This window comes from Eucyclogobius newberryi, unplaced genomic scaffold (assembly GCF_026437365.1).
Source record: "Eucyclogobius newberryi isolate DKJ021-1_F unplaced genomic scaffold, fEucNew1.0.hap1 SCAF_3, whole genome shotgun sequence".
Taxonomy (NCBI): domain Eukaryota; kingdom Metazoa; phylum Chordata; class Actinopteri; order Gobiiformes; family Gobiidae; genus Eucyclogobius; species Eucyclogobius newberryi.
The window spans coordinates 26,132,052-26,146,867 of NW_027315945.1; the positions used below are offsets into that span (position 1 = coordinate 26,132,052).

General features: G+C 42.5%; 1 protein-coding gene across 1 annotated transcript; it reads left to right on the forward strand.

Annotated features, from left to right (window-relative positions):
- The first annotated feature begins 1,308 nt into the window (after window positions 1-1,308).
- On the forward strand, window positions 1,309-14,768 carry LOC140374024 (urokinase plasminogen activator surface receptor-like). The gene is made up of 5 exons (XM_072460787.1): window positions 1,309-1,383; window positions 13,459-13,569; window positions 13,642-13,788; window positions 13,942-14,055; window positions 14,436-14,768. Exons 1-5 carry the CDS (start codon window positions 1,338-1,340, stop codon window positions 14,630-14,632), a joined length of 615 nt encoding a protein of 204 aa, XP_072316888.1. The 5' UTR covers window positions 1,309-1,337; the 3' UTR covers window positions 14,633-14,768.
- The last annotated feature ends 48 nt before the right edge of the window (window positions 14,769-14,816 follow it).

The window sequence follows — 14,816 nt, forward strand, 5'->3', positions numbered from 1 at the left end:
GAGTGATGGGGGTCTGCTTGTGGGGAGTCAGAGTGATCAGAGTGACGAGATGGGGGTGGGGGTGGTCTCCTGTCCTCGCCCAGTCTCGTAGACGCACGGCTACCAAGCGGCGACATCAGTGGACATATTAAAGCCTATAGAATGAAGCCTGAAGAATAAAGCTGTACGGTGGAAGCACCGAACGTCAAAGAAGGAGAGGAAGATGAAGAAGAGTCTCCCTGGAATAAAGCCGGTCACAAAGACATATCATGACCTCATGGGCTTTGTAACACCAAAGCAATGGAAGGAGTACTTTTACGGTCTACGACAGAGTCTGAGGACTACGACGACAGAGTCTGAGGACTACGACAAAGTCTGAGGAATAAAGTCTGGCGGTAATGCAACACTTGGATGCCAACCGCCATAAAACAACAACAACAACAACAACAACAACAATGATGATAATAATGAACACTACACTGACTCCAAAACACCTTAATAAGGGACTCCCACATTGTAGCCTTAAAACTCACTGGAGCTGTAAAACTCAACTCAAACTGTGGCTAAAATCAATTTATCATTTGTAGCTATAATCAGATTTACATTTATTGAACAAGTTCATTCATGTTCATTATTCTTATTAAATACATTAATAAACAAATGTGTTTTGTATTTATTAAAGATTGACATGATACAAAAACGACACAAAAGGAAAGTGAAAATAATTAAATACCGCTTAACTCCATTATGTAACAGGATTGATGATTATATTTTATATTTATTCTCATTTGATAAAAATATACATATTGGCCAAATTATATTATGTAAATTAATAACTGAAAAGTTAACAAAATAAATACCCAAACCAAAAACTACAGAAAATGATGAGGACGTTATTACACCTCTAAATGTAATTCATTGTCATTAAACCGGACTTTTTATCTTAACACTTCTTTATAATTCTCTTCAATATCAGTGCTTTACAAAATGATACATGTATATTTATAGATGGATATAACAATCCATCATTATACATTACGTAAACAGAAATATTCCAAAAGTCCGCGGTGACTGTCCTCAGTCTATCACGCTGCTGTCAGCGTGCTCGCTCCCGACGCCAAAGCCTTATGGCGATGACGTCACAAAAGTGGGAGGTGCTAAACCAGTATTCAGGAAGTAATGCGGAACTAAAAAACTTTTTTGGAGCCATGCACCCAACGAGCACGCTCCAATGGCGGCCATCTTGGCTTCCGGGGGCTTGGTAGCGTGTCGCCTCAAACCAGGGGTTGGTCTGAAGTTGATAAAAGTTCCCATCAGAGGAAACTGCAGATGTATAGACCTGTAGACCCATCTCCAACATGCAGCTGTGTATTCTGATCATCGGACTTGTGCTTTTTCCACAAGGTAGAGCATTTATAATTGTGCAGTTATGTATTGTATAAATTGCTTAATCCACTTGTTTCCTGCTTCCGAAGAGTGCACACGCTTTTTTGCTCGCTCCGCTTGCTATCGCTGCTTTCCTTATTTATTTTGCTTTTTAATCAGTTTTTGTCTTCCAAACATTTTTGCTTTAGACTTTTTCAAGTAAACCAAGGATTTTAAGAACATTTTTCCAGTTTTAACGACATATCTGACGCCAGCGACATGTCCGTGAGAAGAAGGGAGAAAGACTGTGAACACTGTCGGAAATATCAACAAGAAATTAATGAGCTGAAAACACGGATATTTGTTTTGGAATCTGAAAAAGTTCTTCACGATACCATTCCTGTGTCAACCGACGGTAAGAAGAGCACACTTTTTACAAGAAAAACTGCTACTTTCAACCTAAACCGCAGTGACTCTGTGTTGTTTCCAAAACTGTCTAAAAACCAGAAAGACCAGGCTGTTTCTTGGAACAAACTTGGAGCAAAGCCTAAACGATACAAAGATAACGTGAAGTCACCTAAAATACAGCTCACCAACAGATTTTTACCACTTTCAGAGAAGGAATTAAATGAAAAAAGGAAAGATGACGTGGCCAAAATACAGCGAGGAGGATCTGTGCCACAAGCCAAGGTCACGGAGATTGTTTTAGTTGGGGACGGCGCGATAAGTCACGTGACGCATGAAAAGATAAACACACATTCTTTTCCAAGCGCCACTGTTTCTGAGATAACGTCACTCCTTCCAAATATTATGGCTAAGCATGGAGGAGCTAAACAGCTGATTGTGCACGTGGGTGCAGTGGACATGCGGCGGGAACAGACTGAAGTTTTGAAAAAAGACTTCTTGAAGTTATTCGACGTGCTTGATAAAATGGAAATCAAAACATTCATAAGTGGACCTCTTCCAAACATCGACAGGAGGATAAACAAGTTTAGCCGGCTTCTTCAGCTGAACACATGGCTGTCCAAAGAGTGTTCCCCGAGAGGACTACACTATATTGAGAACTTCTATCTATTCTGGAAACGAGAGGACCTGTTTAAGAGAAATGGCCCCCACCTATGCAGAGGTGGAGTGAGGGTGCTGACAGAGAACCTGCTCCACGCTCTGAGGCATTGGACTGGGCCTGGACAGGGTCCTGAGCAGATAGTTAGAGAAGAGAGGAATGAGAGAAGAATTCCTGCTCCATCAGCCAGAGACCGAGCCAATGTTTCAACATCAAAAGCACCACAACCTCAGCCTCCACCAAAGGATTCATCAGCAGCTGCTCCACCACCACCAGCAAAGGATTCAGCTCCAGCTGCTCCACATTCACCTCCACCGCCTCCAGCAAAGGAACAATCTTCAAAGGCCTTGGACCCATCTGTGACAAGCCCAACAACATCCCTGTCATCGCCCCTGCCTTCACACCAGCCCTGGGTTCCCCCTGCAACATCTACTCCCACTAAAGATTCATCATTCTCCTTCTCATCTCCACTCTCACCCATGGGCCTTCCCAGCCATTTTGAAAGTCTGATCAAATCAGGCATTAAGATGGCTCCACTCACGCCCAATATAGCAAGGGCTATGCCGACTACACCAACAAAAGCCCCACCACCCATCCCCCCTCGCCTCTCACCTGGTCCCAAACTCTCCTTGGCTACAAAAGCCCCACCACCCATCCAACCTCGCCTTTCACCTGGTATCTCCCATAGCTAGGATGCACTGGGTCTCAGCGTTGCCGGGACTTATTGTCACATTAAAAATCAAACCAACCCGGGGCCCTATGTAAAAAGAGCCCCCCCTAGTGCTATTTCTGTAGTCACATCATCACACAGATGGAAAAACAAAATGCGAGTCAGGCCCAATCTGAGAAATGTGATTCATATTCCCTGTGAAAAGATAAAGCCCAGTCTCACTGAAACTAGTCTGAAACTTGCTGTTCTAAATGTCAGATCCTTATGTAACAAATCTCTCTTAATTAATAATTGTATTTCTTCTTATAATCTTGATTTTATGTTTTTAACTGAAACATGGCTTGACAAAAACACAGGAAATGTAGTTCTGATAGAATCTGCTCCACCCAACTTTAAGTTTGAATCTGAAACACGAGAAAACAAAAAAGGGGGTGGAGTCTGTGCTGTCTTTAGAGATGAAATAATTACCCGCAGGTTGTCTTTTGGGGTGTTTTCATCATTTGAGTATGTATCCTTTAAAATGGAGCTAAAACGGTCTCCATCCATTCTCTTCATTGTTTTATACAAGCCTCCCCAGCACTGCCAAAGTTTTATTGATGATTTTACTGTGATGCTCTCAGTCATATGCACAGACTTTGATGGTTTGGTCATTACAGGTGATTTCAATGTGCATGCTGTCCTTGAAACCTTCAGTCTTACTCAGCATGTGAGAGGCCCCACCCACAGCAAAGGACACACTCTAGATCTCATAATTACAAAGGGGGTAAATATTTCAAATGTTAATGTGATCGATGTTGCTCTGTCTGATCATTTCTGTGTCTTCTTTGACCTGTCTGTTTCTCCCAAACCTCCGGTTGGTCCTGCAGTTGTTCAGAGGAGATACATAAGTGATGGCACAGGTGCACTGTTTATGGAAATGATAAACTTTGAAAATGTCTCATGTTCTAATGTAAATGATTTGTTGAACTCTGTTACATCTAGTGTTTTGAATGTTCTGGACACCATCGCCCCTATAACGGCTAAGATGGTTAAAAATAAGCAGAAGGCGCCGTGGAGAAATGATGATTCGGTCAGGGCACAGAAAAGGGAGTGCCGCAGGGCCGAACGGAAATGGCGCAAGTCAAAGCTCCAGGTTCAAAAAGAGATTTACAAAGAAAAGCTGAACATGTACAACCTAATCTTATGTAGAACTAGGGAAAGATATTTTTCTGAAATAATTGGAAGCTGCAGTAACAACTCGCGTGTCCTGTTTGCCACAGTAAACAGATTAACAAACCCTCCAGCTCAGCTGCCGTTAGAACTCATTTCCACATCCAAGTGTAATGAGTTTGCATTATTCTTTAATGACAAAGTTCAGGGCATTAAAAATGCTATAAATCCCACAATGCAAAAAATTACCCTAAAACCACCAAGACACTTAGAGCTAACTCACTTTGCACCAGTAACTGACAAAACTGTCCATGAGATCATCACCAGTCTGAGTTCATCTACATGCTGCCTTGATGTGTTACCCACCAAATTTCTAAAGTCTGTGCTGAACAGTTTGTTAGCACCACTCACTCACATAGTTAACATGTCGCTTCAATCTGGAACATTCCCAATGTCTTTGAAAACTGCGGTCATAAAGCCTCTCCTAAAGAAGAGCAGTCTTGATGCCGCAGTACTGAGTCATTACCGGCCCATCTCTAATCTACCATTTTGGGGCAAAGTCCTTGAAAAGGTTGTTTACCAACAGCTCACAGATTTCCTCTTAATAAACAACTCATTTGATGTTTTTCAGTCAGGTTTTAGACCTCATCACAGCACTGAGACTGCTCTTGTCAAGGTGACAAATGACATCCGCCTGAACACTGACACGGGCAAAGCCTCAGTCTTAATTCTGTTAGATCTGAGTGCTGCTTTTGACACTGTCGATCATGGGATCCTCTTACAGAGACTAGAGGACTGGGTGGGCATCACTGGCACTGCCCTAAACTGGTTAAGGTCCTATCTGGAAGACAGGAAGTACTTTGTTGAAATTGGTAGCTGTGTCTCAGACCACATGACCCTGACCTGTGGAGTGCCCCAAGGGTCAGTCCTGGGTCCCCTTCTGTTCAACCTCTACATGCTGCCGTTGGGTCAGTTGATACGCAGTGAAAATGTGTCCTATCACAATTATGCAGACGACACTCAGATCTATGTTTCACTATCGGCAGGTGACTATGGACCAGTAGATTCACTCTGTCACTGCATCCAACAGATCAGTTTGTGGATGCAAAACAACTTCCTCCAGCTGAACTCAGACAAGACTGAAATAATCGTTTTTGGCCCCCAGAAACAAAGAGAAAGTGTTAGCGGTCACCTCCAGAGTCTCGCTCTAAAACCTACAAACCAAATTAGAAATCTGGGGGTAATAATGGACTCAGACTTGAACTTTAATAGCCACGTCAAATCAATAACATCAGCAGCTTTTTACCATCTAAAAAACATTGCCAAAATCAAAAATATAGTGTCAAAACCAGATTTAGAGAGACTTATCCATGCGTTTGTCTCCAGTAGATTAGACTACTGTAACGGCCTGCTCACTGGTCTCTCCAAACGAGCTGTAAAACAGCTGCAGTACATCCAGAACGCTGCTGCTCGGGTCCTGACTAGAACCAGGAAGTATGATCACATTAGTCCTGTTCTCAGGTCTCTGCACTGGCTCCCTGTGGCTCAGAGAATAGACTTTAAAGCAGCTCTGCTTGTGTACAAGTCTCTCCATGGCCTAGCACCAAAGTACATCTTGGATATGTTAGTGCCATATGAACCATCTCGGACTCTGAGGACCTCAGGGACCGGCCTCCTGCGGGTGCCCAGAGTCAGGACAAAACATGGGGAATCTGCGTTTCAGTTTTATGCAGCTAAAATCTGGAACAGTCTTCCTGAAGATGTGAGACAGGCTTCTACTCTGACAAAGTTCAAATCTAAGCTAAAAACAGTTTTGTTTAGCTGCGCATATGACTGAAAGGATTTTTTCTTTGCACTCTTCTCTTTTGTTTGTGATTTTATTAGTTTAGAAAATCAGTTGGATTGATATTTTTTTAATTTAGTTTATTTTATTGTAGTTAATTTTTATCGTTGCACTCTTCTCTTTTGTTTGTGATTTTATTAGTTTAGAAAATCAGTTGGATTGATAATTTTTAATTTAGTTAATTTTATTGTATTTCTGTAATTTCTTTGTGATTTGAATGCATTTTTCCTGTTTGTGAAGCACTTTGAATTGCCTTGTGTATGAAATGTGCTCTACAAATAAACTTGCCTTGCCTTGCCATAAACTTGTACAAATACCAGGGCATAAAAATAATAGAATTAGTCAGAAGTAAAAATGTCTCCTATGACTTGGTTTAGTTCTAGTGTAAGACTCGTTCTATTCGTTTGTCGTGGGTGCAAAAGAATTGCCAGCAGGACAGCTCCTCAGTAAAGCTATGGGCTCCGATCTTCACCCTGCTCTTTTAACAAAACCGAACTCTTGTTTCTTTTTTTCCTCATCTCAACCCACGTGACCTCCTCACAGTAATATTATTCCGCCCCACAAATAGTTCAAAAATATAAATCGTCTTACACTAGTTTAGAACTGAATCCTGATGGCAAGCCGCAAAATAGTCGGGGCCCGGGGCCCGTAAGCAGTCAAATATCCGGCGGGCCTGGGGTTTGAATTAGGAGGGGGCCCGCAGTGCCCCTGTATCTAATTTCCTCGAAAAAAATCAAGATTTAACAAGTAATTTGGTCATATTTGGGGCATTTTCATCACTTAAGTTTCGTTTTGACAGACATGCCCACCGAGTGGTGTCCCTGATCTAATTTCGATGAAAGCAGGCATCTGATTGGCCGCTGCGTTCAGTTGCGTTCGGGTGTACTTGGAAATGCCCAGTCTAATTTTGCCCCAAAAGTTGTTGTTGTTTTATGGCGGTTGGCCTCCAAGTGTTGCAGACTTTATTCTTTCAACTTCATCTCTCAGAGTGTCCTTCTTATTTCATTCATGTGCAATTCATGTGCAATTACTGTGAAATTCATGTGCAATCTATGTGCTGTCGTGACACATATTCATGTGCAATTACTGTCGGGATCACATGCAATGGTATTTATTTATTTCTTTATTTGTCTATGGGAGTTTTTATTTATTTATAGGAGATCTTCTACTGAAAGTGTTTTTCAGACTTCCTATAAGTGATCTGTTCTTCTGTATCTACCTCTGTATCTACCTGCGTTGCACCAATGAAATTTCCCCATGTGGGAGTCTGAGGACTACGAAACGTCTGAGGAATAAAGTCTGGCGGTAATGCAACACTCGGATGCCAACCGCCATAAAACAACAACAACAACAACAACAACAATAAAGGAATATCTTATGTTGTTGTTGTTGTTGTTGTTGTTTTATGGCGGTTGACATCCGAGTGTTGCATTACCGCCAGACTTTATTCCTTAGACTTTGTCGTAGTCCTAAAAGTTCTTCTTCCAGTGCCTTGACTTGTTGTTGTTGTTGTTGTTGTTGTTCTTGTTGTTTTATGGCGGTTGGCATCCAATTGTTGCATTACCGCCAGACTTTACTTCCAGTGCTTATCTTATCTTATCTTCTTTGATGTTCGGCTGCACAGCTTTATTCTGTAGGCTTCATTCTTTAGGCTTTGATACTTCCACTGATGTCGTTGCTTGGTATCTTTCAGAGTCCGACCGGCTTTATTCCAGGGCTGACTCTTATTCATCTTCCTCTCCTTCTTTGATGTTCGGCGCTTCCGCCGCACAGCTTTATTCTTTAGGCTCCATTCTTTAGGCTTTGATATTTCCACTGATGCAGCTGCTTGGTAGCCGTGCATCTCGAGTCTGGCGGGACTGCAACACTTGGATGCCAACCGCCATAAAACAACAACAACAACAACAACATCTACGAGACTGGGCGAGGACAGGAGACCACCCCCACCCCTATTTCTTCACAGCTTTAGGCTTTGATATTTCCACTGATGCAGCTGCTTGGTAGCTGTGCATCTCGAGTCTGGCGGGACTGCAACACTTGGATGCCAACCGCCATAAAACAACAACAACAACAACAACAACATCTACGAGACTGGGCGAGGACAGACCACCCCCACCCCTATTTCATCACTCTGATCACTGTGATTCCCCAAAAGTAGACCCCCATCACTCCGACTCCCATTCAGCGCCTTTAGCCTGTTTTCTATATCTGCCCAATCAAGCTCTTTTGTTCCAAGGAATCTCCCTGCAGCTTTAGCAATGATCCTGATCCTTTCAGTTCTGCTTTGAGTCTGAGCAGCACAGTTTATAACATCCACCATAAAGAGCACAAAATCCTCTCTGTCCACAACCAGGGTATTCTCATTAATTCTGGAACCTGCACACTTGGGACCTCCACACTTGAAACCTTCACACTTCTTGGGAGCCACGCTGGCTTGCCTCACTTCGCTCTGGCTGGGAGCAGCGCTGGCTCCTCTCTCTGTATTTACTCTAAACTCGTTACTTGAAACTTTCTTGACTGCATCCGCATTGGAAATACCTTGAGAGACCTTCATTTTCTGCACCTCTGCAGCTTTTTTGCTAAACTTGCATCCCCCGTAGGCAGAGCTATGTTCTTCCCCACAGTTACAGCACTTCAGTTTTGCTCCTACGTCACACTTCCCATGCTCGTGATCTCCTGCACATTTACCACATCTTTGCTTCCCTCTACAGACCGCTGCAATATGCCCAAAGCGCTGGCACTTAAAGCAACGCAGGGGCGGCGGAACATATGGTCGTACGCCATAGCACATGAACCTAATGAACACCTTACCAGGCAGGCACCTCCCTTCAAGTGTTACCATTACCGACAGGCTGTCACATCTTACCCCAAACCGGGTCACCTTCAACCGCCTAGCGTCCACCACCTTAGCTCCAGTCAAATTCTCCTTTACTTCATCCACAGGCGTCGTCGTAGGGACGCCAACGATAACTCCTCTGACAGTGTTTCTTTCAGCATCAGACACAAGAATGTCCTCTCCACCCAGACGTTTAGTTCCAATCGCCTTCCTTTGCTGAGCCTTGTCCTTGCACACGACCAGCAGCGAGCCATCCCTAAGGACATTCGCACGCTTTATCACTCCCACAGCTACAAGTAGGCTCTTTGACAATGCCACTGGATTCCACTCCTTAAAGGATGCACTATCCTGTGCAAGCTTTATTATCACCTTACACTCTCCGCTCTCACCCCCGATATCAATAGTTTCAGCTTCATCCTGCAGCTCAGTCCCAGAAGCCTCTGGCGAGCTAAGGGACTTTTTACGTTTCCGGGCACCAGCAGCCAGAAAAGGCTGTTCCTCCTCGCCGTCCAGAACGCCACCGACCATCGATCCACTCTCCTCCGCCATCTCCTGTCTCTCCAGACCGTCCACAGCACAGACCCGACTCTTCTTTTTCTTCGTCCTCACCAGGCTGGCTTGGGACCCTGGAGCGTATGCCCCAAACATCCCAGCGCGTGTTAATGGTCCTGCATTTATACAATTCTTCTTCTTCTTTTTCTTCGCCTTCAGCATTAGTTGGTATCCCAATGCCGACTGTCCAGGTAGAAAAGGTTTATGTCTACATATCTAGGATGTCTTCTTCAAAAGTGATATCTAGGTTGGCGGGCGTCAATCTCTACTCCCGGTCTCTACTCAGTCCGCAGTCTTTTTTAAAGTTGTTTGCAACAAAAGCTGTAGTTTTGCACATTAGGGACCAGTGTCGGTGTAATCCCTCATTCGTCCAGGCGTGTTCCATAGTAGAAAAAAGCTTCAGTTGTAGTCATCTGGACTCAGTTTGAAAAAATAGACGTTTCGACTCTCATCCAAGAGTCATTGTCAATAACAGAATTTAGGTCGAGAACTCCGATATTAATACTGTTCTGTGGTAAGACCCGCCCATTGGGAGGAGCCTTCCTGAAGTAGAAAGAGTTGTTTGTTTCAACAGAAACTCCCCCCTTGTATCTACCGAGCTAGCCTATTCAGAATCTTAATGGGCTATTAGAAACCTCTTTGTCTTTGTGAGACCCTGGCTCAACCACCCTGAGTACCTGATTAGCATCTGAATGTCCTTTACCTTTCCAGGGGTTCAGAATCCCATTATAAATAACAGGAAGATGAAACCTAAGCCCTCCATTTCTGTTTAAAGAAGGTCTTTCTTTTTTAACAAAAATAGCTTCCTTGACTCCTCTTTCAAACCATCTTTTCTCCCTGCTTAAAACCTTCACCTCACCGTCTTCAAACGAGTGATTAGAGGCTTCAAGATGGAGATGCACGGCGCTCTGAGGTCCTGAACTAGTATTTCTTCTGTGCTGATAAAGCCTCTTGTGTAGAGGCTGTTTCGTCTCACCTATGTAACGTTCTTTACAACTTTCTTCACTGCATTGGATCGAATAAACTACATTGCTCTGTTTTTGAGTCGGCAACTTGTCCTTTGGGTGAACCAGTTTTTGTCTTAAAGTGTTTCCTGGTTTAAAATAAACAGGGACTTCGTGTTGTCTAAAAATTCTCTGCAGTTTTTCCGACAGGCCAGACACATAAGGGATAGAAACACCCTTCCTTCTCTGTTCAGTTTCCCTTTTGTCCTGCTTCTTGGTTCTCTTCACTCTGTTGAGAGCCCAAGCGGGGTAACCACAGGCTGAGAGGGCATTTCGGACATGTTTTTCCTCTTTCTTCTTGCCCTCTGAGCTGGTGGGCACACCTTGAGCTCTGTGTTGTAAGGTTCTGATCACCCCCAGCTTGTGCTGTAGTGGGTGGTTGGAACCAAAGAGCAGATACTGGTCCGTGTGTGTAGGTTTCCTATATACTTCTATTTGGAGTTTCCCGTCCTCTCCTCTGATCGTGGAACAATCAAGAAAGGCCAAGCGATTCTCCTTAGCGTCTTCTCTTGTAAACCTAATATGTGGGTCCACCGCATTGATGTGATCAGAGAAGGTTTCCAGCTCTTGTTTCTTGATTGTTACAAAAGTATCATCGACATAGCGGAGGGGACCAGTGGCGGCCGGTACATTTTTTTTTAGGTGGGGCTCTTTAAAATTTTGAATTTCGTAGATGTGATTTCCTGCATTCTGGTGCATTTTAGGCATACTTCTCAACCTATTTGTCATCCCAGGGGGGAGATAACGCGTAGTAAAGCGGATGATTACCCCCCAGAGCGACCGCGGTAAAGTGGCCTGCATTTTCGGGCATCGCGCAACGAGAAAATCTGTTGCACGATGTGGCTGTTAATTATGGTAATCATAAAAGCACGGCAGCGGTGTTTGCTAAAACCACACATAACAACTAATTTACCACAACAGTGTGTCATCCCAAACAAAAAATCGGATCAGCCATGCAATAGCGCATAGCGTTGTGTGCTCACATTAAAACTAGCTAACTAGCTCACTAGCCGGCATCACTTTGTTTAATCGGCTGTTACTTCGCTATTAACGGACTAATACCTTTCAAACTCGGTGATTGTATTCACAATTAATGTGTCCTTCATTCTACCAAACATAATGAAACGGCATGTAGTATTGCACCCGTGAGCCAGGCGGGAGTAGAGTTTTGTTCGGTTATCCTTCAACCTACTCTATGACTCTATAAACAATAACATCATGAATCCACATGGCTGAGCACAATACTAGAACTTCATATAAATATCACAATTTCATCGCCACAAAAAAAATATAGCCTATCTGATGGCCTGTGTGCTGTAAGTGAACTGGGTAATCCCTGCGACGAAGACCAACTATCACACGCACTTGTTTTAAACAGCTGTTGTGTTATGTTCACTTTTGGGTTCTAAATCCATTAAGCAAAATCATCAATAGCATGTAATTAACTGGGTGGCACCCCAGCGCCCCCCTATGGACGAGCCGCCACTGTTAGGGACAATGTCAATGTGGAAGTATCCAAGGCCCCCCCCTTTGGAATTGTTAGCATCGGGGCAATGCGTATGTTAGTAGTTTATTTTGTAGGCTGTGATTTTAAATATTCCACAAGATCTCCTTGTGTCAAATGCTGTATACAGTATTTATTTTGTGTCTAAGAAACATTATTATATTGAATTAAACAGTATTGAAAGATCATGATCTCTGATTTATAGGAATTCAGTATTTGTGCTCTTCCTTCATATCAAATAAAAGATAAAAGCACTAAACAAGGTTTAAAACAACACATTTATCTTGTTCTTATGACGCCGCGGTGCCGCGCGCGCTCGTGGGCCCCTGAAATTGCTGGGGGGCCACTAACTTTTTTAGGTAGGGGCCCACCCTGGCCCCTAACTTTGAAAATCTTTTTCTCAGCCTGGATGGTAATTATTTTTGTTCAGTCCTGGTATTATTCTAGATTAGTGTTAAGAAAAATAAGATAAGATAAGATAAGATAATCCTTTATTGTCCCACATGGGGAAATTCCATTGATGCAACGCAGGTAGATACAGAGATAGATACAGAAGAAAAGAACAAATAACTTATAGGAAGTTTGAAAAACACTCCCAGTAGAAGATCTCTTATAAAAATCTTAGGATGTCCGCCGGGATAACGTGACGATCTCCGGGTAAGACGACTGTTCTCCGCAGTTTCATGAGTTCCTCCTTTGTGTAAACGCGGTACGGCGCCGGCCGGGGGGGGCGCAGGGGGGCCGGGGGGGCTCGGAGCCAGGGCACATCGCGATGACACGAAAACACTCAATCCAGCCGAACAAAGTCAAAACAAGTTGAATTAAAGCGATTCCAGTGCGTGTCCCGATCATTCATGAAGTTCCTCTTTTATATAAACGTGTACCGGCGGCATACTGTACGTCAGGACGGCCGGAGGGCGCGGGGGGGCCGGGAGCTAGCTCAGAGCTAGCGCACATCACGACAAAAACACTCAATAATCCAGCCGAACAAAGTCAAAAACAAGTTAAATTAAAGCGATTCCAGCACGTGTTGTTCCCTATTGTACAAGTAAAGTAGAATTTTTTTTTACAAAATACAAAAGATAAAGCACAATAAGTGTGAAAAAAGTGTGAGAAAAGAGCGGAGCATTTACACCGGGCTGCCAGCTGGACCGGCGCCTTTGTGACGAAATAACACTGTGGGCCATTTCAGAACAGGATTTAAAATTGTTTTGGTTGAGTTTAGTCCTGGCTTTATCTTGGCTTAATCCTGGTTTGAAAACGGTGTATTCCTGAATCGTGAAAGTCTTGATTTAGTTCTGATATTATACATAATAAATCAAATTTATTTTATGTTGACTCATTTATAACTGGATTTAAATTGTGTTTTTTTATTTCTGGTTCATACCTCCTGACTGATGTGCTCTCTTCCTGGTTGAGATCTGGGTTTTGACCTGGCTTAGACTTTTTCCTCATGTTTGATGTGTTGCTGATATTTGTTTGTGTTTCAACAGCTCACACTCTGAAGTGTCTCAGTTGCATTGAGGGCTTCTTCTCCTGCCCTGAAATGCAATGTCCGGCTGAAAAGAATCAATGTGGAACAATGAGACTGATCACATATAATGGTGAGGGAGTTTATTGTTTAAGTTTGTTGTTAACTAAAAATGTAACGTGTGAAATTCAAACTTGTTTTACAGGAAATTCAATGATTTCGGATTTGAAAACTAAATCCTGTGCAGCTACTCAGGACTGTCTCCAAGGCTCTCTAAATGTTGGAGTGAGGAAAGTGATTTTTACCAGCGAGTGCTGCAGTTCAAATCTCTGCAACAACAAAAATGCACCAGGTAAATGCTCTTAATGTTTTAAAGAGTTGAATTTTATTAATCAGCAAAGGTGTATATATTACTCAAATCCCATGGTAAAATCCCATTGTATGCAATTCAATTTACAATGTATTTTCTTTTTTAAATTTCATTATCTTTGATTGTGGAATAAAGATCCCCCCAAAACTAAGCCCAATGGAAAGAAATGTTACAGCTGTGATGGAAATGAAGACTGCAGAGGAACTGTGAACTGTGAAGGGGACGAGAACCAGTGCATCAAAGCATCAGGTAAAAGCTCAGTCCTTGGGTTTCAGATTGGTGAGAAATTAGGACCTTTGACATTTTATATATCACAATTTTGAATGGGAAAAAATTCTCAAAATGTTGCATACAGAGAAGCTGCAACGCATGATTATTCATCAAAGTCAGTCATTTTCAGTACAAGTTACTTACTGTACTGGACATTTATTATATTGAATCAGGAGAACTTCATGTTTTTCAATCTACTGTTTATTAAAACCAAAAGCCAATGACTGTCTCTAATCTAATTAATGTAACAAAAAGTCTTTTAAAAAAGACTTTTAATGGAGTAATCAATAATTGGGCAAAAAAATATATAATTATTATTAATACACATTGAAATATGTTTCATTCAATTATATTTCTAGTAACAGCAGGTGGGATAACACAAACCCTGAAGGGCTGTGCAACCAGGAACATTTGTTCAGCCACTTGGAGCATCCCCGGCGTCAACAGCAAAATCAACTGCTGCGAGGGAAACTACTGCAATGGTGTTAATGGTGTAAGAGCTAGCCTCTTGGTACTAGCCACAATGCTAATGTCACACTTTTTTCTCTCCAAATAATCAATTCAACATTGTGTTGTGATATGTTTTGTCATTTTGTTCACTGCAGCTATAGCACCTTCATGGTTAGATTGTATAATGTTATAATTATGTTCTTAAAAGCAAGCAACTATCTTATAATGCAGCAAATAATTTATACTGTTCATATAAACTTCAATGTAGGCTATTTCACAAGAGCTGAATA